We start from the raw sequence: 19,108 nt of genomic DNA, 5'->3' as shown, positions 1-19,108 counted from the left end.
AATATAAGGTATGTGGAACTTTTTTTTAAAAACTGATTCTGACAGTGTCACCTGACAGTCCAAGAGCTCAACGGCTTTAATAAGTTTCTCTAGAAGAGAAAAAGTCTGAAACAGTACTGAAAGAGAATACAATATATTACAAAATTATGGCAAACTCTTCCTGAACCCATGGGGTAACAGGTTGAGTGAGAGTATGGCCTTGGCCTCAAAGCAAGCCTTGCATCACACACCTCCAGAGGGCGCTGTTCACAACGCATTCTGTTAAATGGTGCCCTCTGGAGTTGTGCTCTGCAATGAGGCTGAATCAGGGAAGTCTCTATTGCATATTGACTGTGTGACTTTGGGGAAGTTACTTAACCTCTCAATAGCTTAAATTTCTCATTTATTAAATGAAGATAATACGAAGGACATATATGATAATCCTGTTAGCATATGATATCTTAGAGCTGCATAGTAATTATGATGAAAATTTGTTTTGTTTTGCTACACATTTAACCATCAAATCAAAATTATCATTCACCTATTATTTTGACAAATATCGAGTGCCTTCTCCTTGCCAGGCATTAAGGACACAGAAGTGAACAAAAGATCTAAAATCCTGGCTCTGACGTAGCTCGTGTTTTAGCTCTGCAGAGCAACATGTAATAAACAAAAAATACAAATGCCAAGTGGAAACAAGTGGTATAAAGATAAATAAAGTAGCTTAAGGAGATAGAGAATGTCAGGTTCTGTGTGTATTTTAGATAGGCTGGTCTGGAAAGGCTGCTTTGATAAGGCAGTATCTGAGCAGAGGCCCAAATGTACTGAGAGAGCGCGAGTCTTGTGAATATCTCTGGAATGCACTCCAAGGCTTGGAACTGGTGCCAGGGCGCTGAAGCAGGGTGTGCTTGGCGCGTTTCAGGACTGCTAGGAGGCTGGCGTGTGTGAAGATGGCATGCACAGGAAGACGGGAGGTAGGGGTGAGAGGTGGTGTAGGGTTGTGACTCAGATCACAGAGGGCCTTGTCCACCGCAGTCGGGTTCTGGGTTCTATTCTGAGTAACACGGGAAGTAAAAAAGGGTTCTGATCAGGAGTGAAATGATCCTATTTATATTTTTAAAAACATATTGGCTGCTTTGTGGATAATATACCTGGGGCATGTGAGCAGACTAAAGCCTGGGAGCAGACTAAAGCCTCAGTCAACATGATAGGTGTTCTAGATCAGGGCACATGCTTGTAATTTAAGTAATTTCCCCCCATCTAGTCCAGGATTGATTCTAAGACAAAGTAATGTGACAACAAAGAGGTCTTTTCAGTTGGCCCACAAGTAAAAATTTACAAAGAAATAAGCTTTAGAAAGTAAAAAGCACTGTTTAAATGAAAGGTTGATTACTAGCGATCAAAGCTGTTCCACTTGGCTTTTGTTTCAGCTGAATCAACAACTAAGCACAATTTGGTTTGCTGATGGGTCTCCTGACCCCACCCCAGATGGTGGGGATTTGTCTCATTAAAATCAAAATTAAAGGCCTTCCCTGGTGGCACAGTGGTTGAGAGTCCGCCTGCCGATGCAGGGACACGGGTTCGTGCCCCGGTCCGGGAAGATCCCACATGCCGCGGAGCGGCTGGGCCCGTGAGCCATGGCCGCTGAGCCTGCGCGTCCAGAGCCTGTGCTCCACAACGGGAGAGGCCACAACAGTGAGAGGCCCGCATACCGAAAAAAAAAAAAAAATCAAAATTAAAAATGAGTACCGAGTATGTAAAGTTTAAAAAAGGAAAATAGATACTAGAAATAATTTTTGAGAGTAAAAGCTTATGGCTCTGGTTTTAGCAGAGTGTAGAAAATGTGGAACAAGTGTTTTAAGATCACAGTGTAAAATTCCTGTACCTGTTGAACTAGAAATACTTTGCTGAAAAGATGTGTTAAGTATTTGACGTACTAGCCAATGACCATTAAGTGAGCTCACCTATAAATGGGATGGAAGCCAAGGAATCACTGGGTGGACTGGTACTTGAGGCCTTCCTCTCCTCCATCCTTTTTATATGGACCTCTCGGCGAGCATCATTAGGTAGCCAGCAAGTGGTGTCTGACCCTGGCTCTTGGTCATTCACTGCCAAGATGTAAGACTGATGCCTTAAAGGCTGCGGCGTTTGGCGACCAGATGGAGGTTTTTCTCTTAGGATGACAGTTTCTTTAGTATCTACAGCATTTGATTGCTGAATTTCAGCCTCTTGTAAATTTAAATCTTGATCCCTTTGAGTGACGGATAATTCCAAATCTGGAGTGCCAGCGTTCTCACTCATCGGAGGGGTGGGCTTAACAGGAGCTCCGGATAGAGAGGGGGGTTTCCCAGTGTCCACGTGGTGATCGGGGGTAGTTTCAGTCCTTAACCATGTCTGCTGATTCAAAAGACTGTTTTGATGCAAGTGATTTACTGGTCTTTGGTCTTTGATGGAAACAAATGAGTTCTGGCTGGAGGGTGGTTTTGTGACGTGCGTAGGTGCTTTCAGAGAATTGTTTCGGACTTTCACAAGAGGTGACCTGTCTTGTGAAATACCTCGAGGCTGGGACATTCCGCAGGTAGTTTGAAAATTCCTGTTGGGCTGCAGTGGTTTCAGATCTGCTGGAATTCTTTTAAACTGAGACACCAGTTCCACCCCTCTGCCACTCACTCGCCTGTTGTCAGAATTCACAACACTCGGAGCCACTGTAAAATTGGAACCTCGGAAAGCTTTGTGAATCTCTTGCTGCCTATGCCTTTCATAAATACCTCGCCGATCATCCTGCTCGGTAAATCCACTCCACTTGTAAGTCTGCTTTCCTTCTCCCTTTGCATCGGGTGGTGGACATTCAGAATGGACGTTTTCTAAGGTTTCACCCTGTCCCTGGATAAAATCCCACGAGCGAGTTCTATGGTTACTAAAACTAATAGAAGGAGATGTCAGTGCTCCTTGAGATGCGCTCCTTGGACAGTACTTCATCAACACAGAGTCCTCCAGCCTCTCCTGAGACACGCTGCGTTGCCGGATCTGAACGGACTGGGGCACTCGGTCCTGAGAGGTGCTCCGACGTCGTATCTGCAAGGCAGCGCGGTTCAGTACCACCTGGTTATAATCTGTTGTGCTCTGCGAGGCTGCTCGTAAACTATCTAACCTTTCTTGAATTGTCCGACAACCCATGTGCAACCGCCGGTTATCAATATACTCTTTGTAAGTTTTATAGTTTTTCCAGTCTATGTGCTGATGGGAGTTTGGAGAATAGTGATTGACAGATACGGGAGGAGAATCCACAGCTGGAGACCTGCCGCTTGCCAGTCCTTCTGAGTGTCCACTGTAATGGCCTGATTTAAGTAAGATGCCAGAAGTTTCCAACGACCTGGAGCTGGTCTGATGGATGAGATGGGACGTGGGAATCGAGGATGGTGGCGATGTGGTTCTTGATGCTGTTTTGAAAGAGGTCTGCTCGTTCCTGCCATACCTCACTTCCTCAGTTCTGTGGGAGGGAACCGTGTGGTTGCTTCTATTAGGTAACAAATCTATAACCTTCTCAGAAGGTACAATGACGGTCCTTACGCTTTCACTGCAGACACACACTGCTGTGTTGGACTTGGCCACCTCTGGTGGTGACGGAGGCACTTGTATTTCCATCCTGTAGGCCCTGCCGGGCTGCGTCAATATCGGGGGACTGGTCTGCGGTTTGCTCGTGGAGGAGTCTGGAGGGGCTGTTTCAGGGGGCTGCAACGGGGCGGGAGGGGCGGGTGGCAGCCAGGGGTAGCAGACCGGTGGAGGTTCAGGTATGTTGCGGGCATTGCCGCTGTAGGCTTCGTTGCCCCTCAGGTAGGCATCTTGAGAATACGCCTACATGAAGATGAGAGAAAGGGGTCACTTCAGAGTCATCAAAGGAACACTTGTTTCCATTCTTGCGATGCACTATGTTATTTTACAGTGCCCTGCTCTGGGGTGGCATTCACTAAAGCATGCAGGCAAACACAGTGTAAGGGTACTCCACAAATTCAGAAAAGGGCTAGTCTCTCAGAAATCAAATAAATTGTAGAATTTGCAAAAAATATAAATTACAATTGCCTATTTTCTCAAAAGACCTGAAACGCACCAAACTCCACCCCGCCCTCGCCACCATTAATTAGATATGGACGTCTTGCTTCTAAAAATTTCCCCTTTCAAGTTTTATGATTTTTTTCCCCCAGCAGTTGGCAGGTTAAATGGCTGCCTAATAAATCTCAGCAAAACAAGACTCTGATCTTCTGCCAGAATGAAGGTGAAAATATTTAAAATCTTCACCAAATACATCTTCAGTTTAGGCACTACTGCTATCAGAAATAATGCATTGAACACTGTCTTGCCAATTAATGATTACTGAGTTGCTAAAAATAATCCATTTTGATAAATTAAATCCTCCAACAGCCAGGAGAAATAGAGAATATGCACATTTAAGAAATTAAGTACATATTAAAGGCGTAAAATATGAAAAAAGGTAATTCATCTTCCTGTATATAATTTATATTTTTTATTTTACAGTAATGCAAAATTGTATTGTACAGATTTATTTGGTCTCTTTTACCTGTTATAAGGAGACATTTCTCTATTACTAACAGGCAGGCATGCAGCTCCAATTATTTTTTTATCAATTATTCATGAAATTATCTAGCAATGTTTTTTAAAACTTAAAAATAACAAATTAAGTAACAAGACTCTATAAAACAGAGCTAACTGATATAATTCAGGACGATGTTCAACAGCTGAGACAGTTAGGTGTGGTGTCATATTACATACCGTCCCCTAATCAAAACAAGCTTAATTCAAGACTATCATCACATCCTCTCTTTGCATTAGACAGCTTGCAAAGCTCAAGTGCAGCCACAAACATAACATAACAGCAAAGTACTAGGAGAAGAGAGAGTGTGAGATGCTTAAAAAAATACAGATGCAGAAAGGTGTTATGTTTTAACACCAGTTATGCACAGGACACAAAAGAAAACCAAACATAAAAATAAAAAAATAATATATCACAAACACATTCTGCAAATTAGTAAGATTAACACCATGGAGAGATTCCTCTAATAGATTGGCTTATTACAAATCTCTACAAAACATGATTTGTAAAGCAAGGAAATGGCTTCTGTGCAGTTCTTACCAGAGCTGTGACATCCTTTGTAAATTGTAGCTAGCAGAAAATAGGAAAACATAGTAGAAGCTGCTTACTGATATAAAGACAGAATCATGTTGTCATATTGATGCTGGAAAACAGCAACCTAAAAATACATCTATACTGATTCCTCTGGAAGGTACCAAGAGAAGTAAAGGGCAGTGAGGCATAAAGAATAACTTCAGTATCCTTCTGAGCATCTTTTTCTCAGGCTTTTATCTGGTTCTTATTTGATTTGTCTACCATTCTCGAAAGCAAAATACATCTGGTGACATGCATTCCTAACAGATATTTTCTTCAACATGCACTGCTGTCTGATAATGTGCCACAAAGCTTCCCTTCCACAAGAGCAACATTGATGCCTCTCATTTCCCCTGAGTTTCTTCCATCTCTGCTTCCAGATGACAAAACGAATGCTCTATTATGCATTTAAAATAGTACAACCTCCTCCTTCCCCTGTAAATCAGAGCATAACCACAAGCTGTCAGCTGACTGCAGCTGCCTTTACACTAGGATTTGGAACGAAAGAATGACTGTTTTATCAAATGGGTTTCCCTCAAAAATTAAGATCTTCCAATGCTGTACTTTTTGTCCTACTTTATTAAGCTTATGAAAATAACTACTGGATGGACATAAAAAATATTACTTCCAGAGTAATTCTTTTTAACTTATAAAGAATATTATAGAAACTAAACCAGGATGCAGTGAGAAATGAAAGCCCAGTAGCTAAAAGAAAACATGCATGCCATAATATTTCTAAGGTATGAATACAGTCAGTCAAAATATACACTTTGGCTACGTGCCACTGACAGAATAAGCTTATCTTTTTAATGCTCATTGTAGTAGCACCAGCACTGTTCCATGACAGGAAAACTGTGTGTGGATGAGTGGACTCGCTGGTACAGTATTTTTAGAGTGTGTTTGTGCAATTTTATTAAGCATCACCTGAAAGGGGTGATGTATTCCTTATGCTTGATGATATAGGGGAAGTTTGGCTGGTGGGCTTCATGACTTCTCAAGACCTCTACTACGTTAACGTACATTGTAAAACTTGACGTGAAATTACAAACTTATTTGGCCACGGAACTTCTTTTTTTCTCTGGGTTTTAACACAATTAGAACTTCTGCTGGGAAATGCTGTTCTAGAATTAATAATTTAGAGATACCTCCTTTATTCAAATTTGGGGAGGAATATTATCTTTTAATAATAAAAGTATATGACCAGAACTATTAAATACTTGAAAAGGTATTTGACATACTTTAGATATTGCTAAGATTCCTAAATAGTCTACATTCATGGGTTCCCACTTCTGGGTAAAATTATGGCGAAGGGGTCCTTAAATATACACACGTGGACCATGCATTAACAGTGGACTGACTAAACAGAATACCTTACACATACAGTACTACTGTCTAATGCAAGCAGATATGGTTGAGATAAAGTATGAATTCATTCAGTAGTAGTACTGAATTTCCTCACATATCCTCTCAGTTCATGGATACTAAAAAAGCTTGTTTGTTTATCTATCTATTTAAAAGTTTCTCATTCTCATAAAGTTTGAGAACCAATACCATTCAATTAACATCCATGGGGAAATCAGCAGTGCTCCAAAGGCCACTGTCGCTTGGTACGTGTTCCAGGTAAGTCGTGGGAATAAACTTCTACGGCTATGCTGAGAGGCGCAGTACAGACACAAATTATCTCCAGAATAAGTGTAGGGATGTAAATTAGTAATAGACAGTATGACAATTTTAAGGAGTCCCCTTCTCCCAGGATGCCTTTAAGTGTTTCTCTAGAAAACAAACTGCCTACAGAGGAAAGCTTTAGACAGGGCTTGCGCAAACACTGGGGCGGATTACAACATTCAACTCTTTGAGGAGAACATGGAACCCATTAATAAGGTTTTACACTCTGAAAACAGGATTTTAAACTCCATAACTTGCTCATAGCTGTGACTGTGGTGTGCTTTCTCTTGAGTCAGAAAGTACTCAATCTTTCACTGAGACACCATGGTCAGACATTTCAATGTTTTAATTACCCCCTGGGAATCTCTGAATTGTCTTGTCAATAGGCACCAATTAAACAGTACAAAATATCACTTAAAGTAATTTTTATTTAATGATGTCAATTTATATTCTTTTATAATGACATCAAAATCATCCTGTATTAATAAGTTTGCCTGAAATGGCATGGCCCAGAAATTTTTGAAACCAATGTCATAAGAATTGCATATTTGGCTCATAATAATTTTTATTTTTACATTTAAGTCCAAATGGATACTTCATAGTATTGAGTTGGCCAAAAAGTTCATTTGGTTAATGAATACGCTGTTGAATAAAGTTCTTGGTGAAAATGAAAAATGTGTCATTTTTACTTAAAACCGAACGAACTTTTTGGCCAATCCAATATATATATCTAGAAGTTTTGATGGAATTAGACAACACTCAGATTTTTTCTGACTGATTAGCACTTGGGAATTCAATAGGATATGACAAAAAAATCTTTAGCCAATTTTTTTTCATTAGGCCTTTTATATATCACTCTACATTTTTTCTTGAATTTCCTTTACCCTTGTATTAAAGTTTTATATCTTATAGTAGCTTAGTAGTTTAAAAGTTAATATTTTAAAATTCAAGCCACACCTAATGAAAACGGAATAGTAGCAGCCCTGTCATGCTACAGATCCAAAATGTTCTTTAAAGGGGGAGGCGGGGGAAGGGAGGTAAGGAAAGATGCCTCATGGAAGTCTTCATTTGGAATTAGAATTGTAAAGAGCATTTAAATAAAATGTAATGTTAACAGTCTGGATCTTGACTATATGTATAGTGCCTAACAGTAGCTAAATAGTCCTAAAATAATCTTTCAGTTCAGTTTTAGTAGACTTGCATCAAAATCACTATTACCATACCTATTGCTATTGCGATAGTTTTACTATTACTGTACCATATTTACTGTCTAGTAAACAGGAAAAACAAAAAAAAAGTGCAGAATAAATAAGCCAGTAAGATTAAAATTCCTGCCTACCAGTTTGAGTCAACAGGCTGACCTGTTAATTTTATACCATTACTTATGATAAAAGCAAAAGTAACTACATATCTGTTTGGATAATTGTAAAATACATGTCAGACATGCCACAGTGGGACATGGGAGAAGCGGATGGTGTGGATATTTTATACCTTTCTAAATTATTTGAAACTTTTCTAACACGCAAGTACTATTCTTATAATTATTTAAAATACTTTTTTAAAAAATAGAAGAAAGTAACTGCTTCATACTTGCAAAATATGAAAGAACCCTCCAGAATCCCTGTTCTTGCTTCCCTACTCTAAAGCAAGATTACCTTGACCCACACGTGACAAATGGATATCTGATTTTAAATAGAACAGTATACTGATTGTGGAACATAATAAATAATTATTTTGAAAGTAATTCTAATAAATCTAAAGGAAAATTTGGGTTAAATTACGTTTTTCAATTTATATCACACAGTCATGGAGTGGTAGCTAGGGCAATGGACGCAGATCCCAGAGATGAGTTTGCCTAGCAGCTCTGACCGTTACCGGCAGTGTGAATGTAACAGCCACTGACACTCTTCATCTGGACCCAACGACAGTATGGGACTGTGGTTTAGTTTCAAGTACAGGCTACGTACAGTCTCAGGCCTACCCGGGTTCAAGTCTTAGTGCCATCACTTTCTTCCCTGTTACACTAGAAAAGCTGTTTAACCTGGCTGTTAAAACACAAAGTAGGCTCCAAATACCCTCGACAAACATCAGACACACCCGAGAATCTCCACAGCCATCAGAACTGATCTACTTAGAACTGAATTTTGAGTCCATGGAGCTAAAGGCTTAATGAAGTATCTTGAAGTCTGCACAGAAAAGAACACCCAGATCTAGCGCTGAGAGCTACCATGGGTCCACTGAAGACATATTTTTTTTCAGTCAGCATCACTGTTTAGGTGACTTGACGGGTGGTGGCTATTTCATTCACCCTCAGTGTCTGAGAGGGCAACAAAATCGTTTTGTCTTTTTACAAAAGGCAACAGGAAGTGCTTTTTATTTTGTAGTATCACCTTAAAAATATGAACTTGTCTAAGACTATGATCATGGTCTAAAATATTATAAGACCACCAAATGACTCAAATGAATACAATACTATTGTATTGTTAGTTTAAAATGTATGTCACTGTACATACATTTTACAATGTATGAAAATGTATGTTAGTTTAAAAAATGAGGTTGCCAAGTACAGGAGTACTGTTACCAGCACTAGTTTAATAATATAATAAATAATTCTTAATTTTACTTCATGTTTTTCAACATCATGTCACTGTCTTCTGTGAATTATGAGATTTATTACTATATACCTGTCCTTACATGAGGTAAGTTTTAAACCAAATTAAAATTTCTATGCCACCTCTCAAAGATGAGCTGAATGAGCTTCCCTGGTGGCGCAGTGGTTGAGAGTCCACCTGCCAATGCAGGGGACACGGGTCCATGCCCAGTCCGGGAAGATCCCACATGCTGCGGAGTGGCTGGGCCCGTGAGCCATGGCTGCTGAGCCTGAGCGTCCGGAGCCTGTGCTCAGCAATGGGAGAGGCCACAGCAGTGAGAGGCCCGCGTACCGCAAAAAAAAAAAAAGATTAGCTGAATACCTCTAGAACAACTTGATCTACACATCACTTGAGGAGCAAACGCTCATGGACACCCAATCCTGCCGTGACCCAGGCAAATATATAAAAACTGAGACAGGCTTTCTCTTGGGTAAATGATGTTTATAGTAGCTGTAAAAATGTTCATGTTTATGTTTTCTTTACAATGAATATTCAACCTCACAGGGACAAATACATCTTCAAAAGCATATATTTTAAGTAACAGGTTTAAGACCAACATAAATACTTCTGAAGGCCCCTTATAGAACATTTTCATTCTAGAATCTGTTAGAGAGAAGTATTTCCACATATGGTTTTTTAAATCCCAGATTCTCTTTGTGTTTTATAATAGATTTTTTAAAATGCCACTTGTAGATATCCCACCTAAAAGCATTTATGTGGAAAAGAAGTTGCTGCATTTCAGTGTCCTTCAGGGAACAACGGAGAGTCTGCATTAACTACATATACTCCTTCAATTTCCTAACGCAAATGTGAATGAAGACTGGGTTTAAAAGTGAGGTTTTCTTTTACCATCAAGGATATGGGCTTTTAATTTCTTATGATTAAAATAACTCAACAAGTTTTAAAAATGAATTTTCTGTTACAATATATCAGGACCCTGAGGAACCTTGAAGATCTGTGTGCTCAGGTCACCCCAGTGAATCAACTTCTCCCTGTGTTGCAACACTTTGTATTTTCCCTTTATCTTAAATAAAACACAAGGAAATTAATTAACCTAATTTCCCATTGATCACATCCTTAGAACATGATTCCTTGCACTGTTGCTCCCCTGCATCAACCACACAGCAGGCTAGGATGGTAATTCTGTGCTTGATTCCTGGGAGTTTATACAACGCCGGGCATTCTGTGAAATGAGCTGTTCGTTTCACTGTTCTAAACAGTGTCCAACCAGTGCCTTCACCTTGGCAAGCAAAGAGACTACTGAAGATGAGATATCAGTTCTGTTTTGGAGGTGCCCTCTGTCTCTGAGTCAGGAGAATGCAAGGGTTCAAGGTAAAGTTTGCCCTACTGTGTGGGCATCACCTCCTGGTCCTTTGCATAAGTGGAGCCCTACAGGAGGACCCCCCTATTTATTTTCAGTCTAGTGACTTCACTGCCTTCCGTGGTTGTCTGTTGTTCTCTCACTGTGCTGAATGGTCAGGGGAGGACTCTACAACTAGTGCTGCTTGACTAAGAAAACCACCACAGATGGTTACAACTTCCTTGTTGAGACACTCAACCCCAACAGAACTGTGCACTTAAGAAGGGTAATAACCTGTTGTCGGTAAACATGCCATTTTGAAATAAAATCAGTATGTCTTAAAAACACAAGGCTGATCTCCATGGATTTCGGTTAATTATATTTTATGTGTAAGTGAATAAACTGAATCATTAGGATTGGCTTTAGTGATTTTTTGTAAAAAAAAAATGTTTACAGAAGTTTATTTATGACTTTTGTTGAGCTAAGTTCAAATGAACACCTTACAAATGAAAAACATTCTGATTTCCATTCCTACCACAAGGATTCCATCAGTTCTGAGTAAGAAAACAACAGCGACAACAGCTATTCACTAAAAGGAATTTAAAAAAACAAACAAACAACAAACTTCAGCAGCCACTGCTATTTCCTAGCTCTAATTGTTTTATTCTGCTGAACTACAAAATCAATTGAGGAAAAGTATTATTTTCCTGAATGAAATTTATTTTATTTATTTATTTTAACATCTTTTTACCCTCAGCAATATCTAAGCTTAATAAAGGAGTTAAGTACTCCAGTTAATTTGTTTTCTTTCTCAAGAGGAGAAAGATATTTTAAGATAAACGCTAAAGATTTTCAACTATATAGTTTCACTCCCTCTCTAAGATGCTAACATATTTTTCCCTTTGAACATTACTTCTAATGGAATGAATGGATACTGTTAAGAAAACTGCTCGGTAAGTTAATTTACAGACAGTAACGCTTATTGGAAAACTAATAAATGGCTTTCATAAAATTTCTGACCTCATAGTTTAAAAAAAAAAAGAATCTAATTCCTGGGGATACGTACTTGCACCCTGAGGTTTGGTTTTGGTTGAAGGAGTATCTAGAATGCAACATTTGGGCAAACAAACTCTTGAGGAATCTCATTCCAAATGACAACAATAAGAGTTTACTGTGGAATCAATAAAATAGTTTCATGTTGCTTAATTGTAAAAAATGGACAATAGTCTCTCTCTCCCTTTGTTTTGTTTTTTTGGTAAAATGTAGAGAAAAACAGAGCGTTTGAGTTTTTTTTCCCCTAGAATCTTTTAAAAAAAGCTTAATCCACCTCCATCTTTAAAGAATTTTTATTAACATTCATGACTATAAAACAATCCATATATTTGAATAAATAAAACTCACCACTTGGAGAATGTCTTCATCTTTTGGCATAACACTAAGTTCCAATGTGGTATCGCTGAAATTGAATAGACACATACTATTTTAGGGGAGGCAGAAGTATACAAGAAAGACATAAAGGAAAAAGAGTTAACTCACAAGTATTTTTTAAATTGCCTATGAGTTTAATATGGGAGTTTTAAAAATCTTTACATTTCAAATCCGAATCATTAAAATGAAAAGAAGCCATTTATATATATAGACTAATTATGTACAAAAGAGGGCACCCTGCCGTATGTTTGAGCTATTCATAATCAGTCATGTGTTCTTTATAACATGTTTCTAATTTAGAAACATGAAGTATATTACTTATATTGAATACTCCTGGAACAAAACTCATCAATATATAATTGTGTATTATTTTCTTTCAGGTCACAGAACAAATTACAAATTTTTACCACCAATTCTCTGTTTATCAAGTTAAAAATACATTAACATAAAAATAATCAGAGAACCCTCAAATTTAACATTTTAAGCAATATTAAACATCCTAATTTTGAAATATTCCCTCTTGGCCTCAAAGGGGAAGGAAATCAGAGTTCACCATCACAACCATCAAAATGACTCCTTATTTTTTTAAAACCATATAGCATCTCAACAATTTACTTTCTTCTCCGTGATTTAATTTTAGAGCCTTTACAGGAATAGCTCAAAGTCTCATTTTATTTTGGTACTGTAAGTGTCCTGTTAAAAATAATAGAGAAGTTTCTCTAGGTTTAAAACAGTTCAAAGGGATAAATTATACCGAGTCCTGTGATCTGGAATTACACTTAGATACGGCAAGGAGAATAGTGCTATCCCCAGCAAGTGCTTCAGTATCTACCCTAACAATATCAGATAGATTTTCCCCCAATACAGTCAAGAGATTAAGAAACAAACAACAACAAAAACAAAAAACCCCAAATCTAATAATTTACTGGTGTCTCTATTTGAACCCTTATTTTTAGGTTCATAAATGCTGAGAGAATAGTAAAACAATTAGAACCACAGGTTCAAATAAATTCTACGAAGAAAATACGTAGGTACTTGTATTTCAACATTTAGAGTTGGTAGAAAATACATACTGATGCTTAGATAAATTCTTCTGCAAGGATACATTTTTATATTAATACACTGCAGAATCTCAATGGCTTTGTGCTGCATTAATCCATTTGCTACCAACTGCAGACAAAAGGAACACAATTTTTTAAAAGAAAAATAAGATCATGAAAAAAACAGTATTTATTTTTCAAATTGCTTTATTGGTTGAAAAATTAAGACTGTCATTCCAAAGTGTTATTATTATTCTGAAAGATGAACTGCACCAGTAACAGAAAAAACAAACAAACAAAAAAAATTAATGTGGATTTTGAGGAAAACAAAGATTAAGTTATGGTTGTTTGGAAAAATAGTACTTTTAAAGAAGAAATGTTAAGAAATACACTAAAAAACCGTTAAATTATAGGCTGACAAAACATACTGGTATATTTATGATCTAAATTATTTGCAGTAAAAGAAAATTTGGGTGGATCTCCCCACTGCCTCCGGGGAGGCTTTCAATTCTTCACCAGTGCCCAGGTCTCCTCAATATTTAAGATCAAATAGGGCTCACTGTCAGGAACACCTAGAATCCAACAGTAAGGAGAATACTCTGAGATCAATAAATCATGATCACATCACCTAACTGTAAAAGTGACAACATATTAGGGCATTCATGTACATAAGTTAGATTATAGCATGAACAGCTTTAGACATGGTTAGAGGAGCTTGATAGAATTCTTCAGAAAATAATGAACCTCAATTTAATTACAGACAGGTGAGTATGGCTAATATAAAGCAACAGATCATCCAAAAGTTACTGTATTTGAATCTGGGAAGAACCTCTTGTGGTGATGAGCTGGAAATCGGATCCCAGAGTCATGGCTTATTCTTGACAGAAATTTAACACAGCAACCTCTTTGGCTTTCGATTTCTTTATTTGTAATTAAAAAAAAAATTCTAGGTGTGTGATAGAAAGAGTAGGACTAAATTATCTTTGCAATCAGTTGCTCTATAAATATTTATTTACCTTTAGAACTCAAAATCCTATTCTGTAGAATGTAGGCAAACAAACGGATTAAAAGATGATTTCTTGCTGTCTTTGTTAAAACAAATGAATTTGAGCCAAGAATATCATTCAGTAAGCTATTTAAGATGAGTTATCCTTAGTGGTTTTAAAATAAATTATATATGCATTTATATATATATTTATTATAAGCAAATTAGAAATTTGATTATCATTTCAAATAAAAGTAGGAAACTTAATGGTAAATCTAAAACATATGCCTCTCAGGCTCTAAAGGATTTTAATTACAAATCTGATAAATTTGCCAAAACAAAGCCACCAAATAAGCCATCCTCAGATAGTTTGTTCTTGGCAACTTTCAAATGCATTTTCCACTTTAAGGGGAAGTTTCATATTTCCACATCACATCAATTTCTTATAAGAATACAACACTGCATTAAATCTACTAGCTTCAGTGATTTATAAGACCCATCTTTGGCCAAAATTAATCCTATTTCAAGACTCTTACCTGTTCTGGATTAAAGCAATTACTTGGGAATAGGTCTTTCCAATAACACTTTCTCCATTGACTTTTATAATTCGATCACCTTCAAAGAGAAATTAAATAACACATGAGGAATTCCTTTAAAAAGTCACTTGTGAGTACTTTTGAAATATCTCTTGAGTAATATACTTATTTTTAATATATCCTTGCTCATTTTTTAAAGTGTCTTTTTACAAAAAATGAACCTAAACTTTAATATATCCAGCTACTTATGAAATATAACTATATTTTAAATAAGAGTCCAGCCATCGATGAATTTAGAAACCTCAAAAAGTATAATCACCAAGTGACCACAATTATACTATTTATGCTCCTATCATCTGTTTTCTGAGATGTAAAACTATTTATTCCTCCATTTACCCTGTCATTTCTAATAGAGAAACACTGTTTAACAGCCTTAGACAATTATTTTTGTTATCTCAGTGGTCTCTAATTTTTGTCCAACTGATTTTCTTTGTCGTATTCTCTCAGTCTATTTAGTTTATTGATTAGTGCTACATTGCAGAACTTAAGCATGGGTATGGACATGGTTTTGACTTTATATATATTAACTTGTTCTTCATTTTAACGGGGAAAAGGATGTTTGGTTACTCAGAAAAATTCAGTGGGAGAAAGGACAGAGGAAAGAGGAAAACAAGAAAAAACGTATTTTTTGTGGGCTTGGCACAGTCCCTCAACTTCATCTTCCCAACCTTGGGAAGCTTAGAATATGAGAGATGATACATTCTAGGTAATAGAATCCTACATGTTCACTGATGTACATATTATATATACTAATGATATTGAAATTAGGCTTACTTTAACTATTACAAAAAAGATAATTAGTAAGTTAACAATGCATCCTAATAAATCTTACCAGTGACACCCACTATTTATATTTGTAGCTGCAAAGATAACATTTTATTCAAAAGGCAGTAAAAGATGTTTTTCACTAATTCCCATTTTAAATTATTTCATGTTTAGAAACAAGAGAAAAGGGTAACTATTTTAGTGTGTGCATTAATCTAAACTAAATCCTACTTAGTTTTTTAAATTAAAATCACAAGTCACAAAATATTTCAGAACAAACAGCTACCAGAACACATCCACTGACAGCTGCAGATGAAGCTGGGCTTGCATTGCGCTGGAGATTTAAACTACTCTTTGTGGTGGACAAATTCATTCACCTCTAGCAGGTCAGGCTCTTCCAGAACTTGGAGCTCCAAGATTATTTCATTTACTTCAACGAATATCTCCTTCATTTGCTATTTTATTAAACTTTGTCAAAATTAAATGTACGCAAAATAGGTTAAGAGGGCCTCTGAGGGTCCATTATCTGAGGTGTAACTAAAAGTGTCCACAATATATCAATTATGGTATTTCTGCCCACCCATCCATTTGGGTATCAAAAAACATATAACTAACTAGGTCTCAAAAACAGTAATAACTGATATGAAGAAAAAGGAAGAAACATACAGTAGGAGACAGAAGGAAAAATATGGAAAATGAAATATGGAAAAAATGCAGTAGAAAAGAAATTCAAAGGTAGGTTTGAGTAAGAATATCATCAAGCACCTGTGCACAATCCGGCTTCAAAAGCAGGTCCTCCCTCTTTAACCTGTTTGACAAAGATGGTATCCATGGGTTCCAAGCGGTTTCTTTGTTTTCCTGTGGGAAAGAAAAGATCCAAGGCATAATTTTACCTCACAATATTTTCTTAAAATAGCAAAATAAAAAATGATATTTAATTGAGACAGTGAAGCAAAGATGTTTTAAATGAAGTGTTAAATACATATCTTAAATCTGGATGCTAACGTCATCATTAAGAGGCTTTCAAGAACTCAAACAGTTATTTTTCTTCTTCCATAACACAACCACCACAATAGCAATGATTTCCATTTACTGGGAACATTCTGTATGTAAATTATTACACTAAATATTACACATACCTTAGAGCTAATTTCCATAACAAGTAAGTATTTCTACCACCATCGAATAAAAGAGGACACCGAAGCTCAGAGAGACTAAGTAAATTCTCTTAAGGTCACACAGCTACATTACACAGGCGGTATTCAACTCTACTGCTTTTTAACACTGCATGGTGTTAAGCACTAAGTCATAATCCTAAATAAGACAGTTCTTTCCCTTCAGGGACTCTGGAGGGAGAAAGACATATGAACAAAGAATGGTACTACAGTATTAAAAAACAGAGACAGCGGGCCTCCCTGGTGGCGCAGTGGCTGAGAGTCCGCCTGCCGATGCAGGGGATACGGGTTCGTGCCCCGGTCCGGGAGGATCCCATATGCCGTGGAGCGGCTGGGCCCGTGAGCCATGGCCGCTGAGCCTGCGCATCCGGAGCCTGTGCTCCGCAACGGGAGAGGCCACAACAGTGAGAGGCCCGCGTACCGCCAAAAAAAAAAAACAGACAGGGGCTTCCCTGGTGGCGCAATGGTTGAGAGTCCGTCTGCCGATGCAGGGGACATGGGTTCGTGCCCCTCCGCAGCTGGGTCCGTGAGCCATGGCCGCTGAGCCTCCGTGTCTGGGGCCTATACTCCACAGCGGGAGAAGCCACAGTGGTGAGAGGCCCGCGTACCGCAAAAAAAACAAAACAAAAACAGAGACAGATACAACATACAGTCATGGCGATGAGGAGCACGTGATCAAATCTGAAAGTCAGTACTTCACAAACTGCTATCCATGGATCGTCTGCATTAACAGCTCAGGGGTTTGACAAAAATCAATGTTTCGGGGTCCAATCAGAAATCTGCTTTCTCAAGAAGTTTCCCAGATGATCCTTCTACACACTAACATTGGAGAACAACTGACAGTTTCAATACATAGAAGTCAAAGAAAGAGTCACAGGTGAGAGGACATTTAAACTAAGCGACAAGCACCAAGGTAAGTACCAAGAGGGCATAAACAGGTAGACACTGGTTCTCAGAGTGTGATCCCCAGACCAGCAGCATTAATACAACCAGGGAATGTGCTGGAAATGCAAATTCACGGACCCCCCACCCCAGATCTACTGAAGCAGAAACCCTCATGTGACCGTGATGCATACTCAAGATGGAAAATCAATGAACCAGAAGACACAGCCCTGACCCTTAAAGAAGAATAAAACTGAGAAAATAAGGCATATATATGTATGAAGTACTTTAATCATACTTGTTAGACTGTGGCACTGGGCAGAATATGACTGTCAAATATAAAGAATCCATAATTATTGTCACATAATACCAAATTTTTATCCAGGTATATCACAAAGGTGGCTCAAAAGAAGTAGAAACCAATAAAGGAACATCTATCAGCAACTCCCCTTACATATTTAGCTATTTACTCTGAAAGAAATCCTCTAAAAGTAGTGAATGGCTAACTCTCCTTAAAATGCAACAGGGCACAGAGGAAAACTGCTTATGTTTTAGACACCAGGAGATAGGGATCCAATCCTTGCTTTGCCACTGGATAGTCCAGCTGCAGGTAAGTAAACGTTTTTACTTAAAAGAAAGTATTGCTTTTCTTTTACAGTACAGAGACATGTTTTTGCATTCTTGAAGGGTTTCTATGAAGACTCAATAAGATAACATGTAAAAGCACTCAGCATAGCTTGTAATTGGAGCAATTCCTTGGTAAATGTGTATTTCCACTCTCCATGGTGCTTAGATGAAGACTAGTCTCATATTCTTACGTTTTCAAGAATGAAAAATTTGAAAGGTTATAAAAATATACTGCAAAGTATCTATCATCCAATTTTTAAAAATATAAATATATATCAGATCTCTTCCCAAGGAAACTCTATACAGCTCTCTAAGTTCAGAAGATGTGAAAATATTATAAATCCTTTGGTCACTTCTGATTGGCTATGACAGACAGCCCTGACTGCTTTCTCCATGAGGTTTTGGAGGAAACAGAGAACTAATGCTAGTTAATTCCCTACTGTAAGGAAGAATGTCCTCATTCTTAAGAGATGTTTGCCGAAATACTTAGGGACTAATTGTAATCTTATATCATCATATTTTATAATTATATTATTACATTTCCAGTATTATGATAATGATATCTGCAACTTAATTTTCAAATGGCTTGAGAGAAAAAAATAAGCCAAGATGGCCAAACACCCAGACACATGTATGGATGGACAGATAAAGCAAATATATATTCAACATTAAGTTATTTATTGAATCCAGATAGACAAGGTATTTGCTGTACTTTGAAAATTATAATACAAAGTTTGGGAAAACTTTCTGTATGTGCCAGGTTTTATACTTCTTCACAGAACTTGTCATCCACTACTTAAAGTTACATGTTTATTTGCTTTCATGCTGGTTGT

General features: G+C 37.6%; 1 protein-coding gene across 6 annotated transcripts in view; it reads right to left on the bottom strand.

The window, feature by feature from the left end:
• ARHGAP21 (Rho GTPase activating protein 21) overlaps positions 1-19,108 on the bottom strand; it is a gene marked incomplete at its 5' end in the record, with an annotated part of 128,029 nt that overhangs the window by 30,713 nt on the left and 78,208 nt on the right. For 4 of the 6 annotated variants that reach the window (XM_079700624.1, XM_079700625.1, XM_079700627.1 and 1 more), the window contains 4 exons: positions 1,944-3,834; positions 12,179-12,233; positions 14,767-14,845; positions 16,357-16,449. In XM_079700624.1, coding sequence (XP_079556750.1) covers positions 1,944-3,834; positions 12,179-12,233; positions 14,767-14,845; positions 16,357-16,449 — 2,118 coding nt within the window. Of the gene's footprint in view, positions 1-1,943; positions 3,835-5,128; positions 5,159-12,178; positions 12,234-14,766; positions 14,846-16,356; positions 16,450-19,108 lie in introns of all 6 variants that reach the window. The other 2 variants (XM_079700623.1, XM_079700626.1) reach the window with 1 other exon arrangement.

Source organism: Hyperoodon ampullatus, assembly GCF_949752795.1.
Source record: "Hyperoodon ampullatus genome assembly, chromosome: 3".
NCBI classification, from domain to species: domain Eukaryota; kingdom Metazoa; phylum Chordata; class Mammalia; order Artiodactyla; family Ziphiidae; genus Hyperoodon; species Hyperoodon ampullatus.
This window is presented reverse-complemented; position numbering and strand designations above follow the sequence as displayed.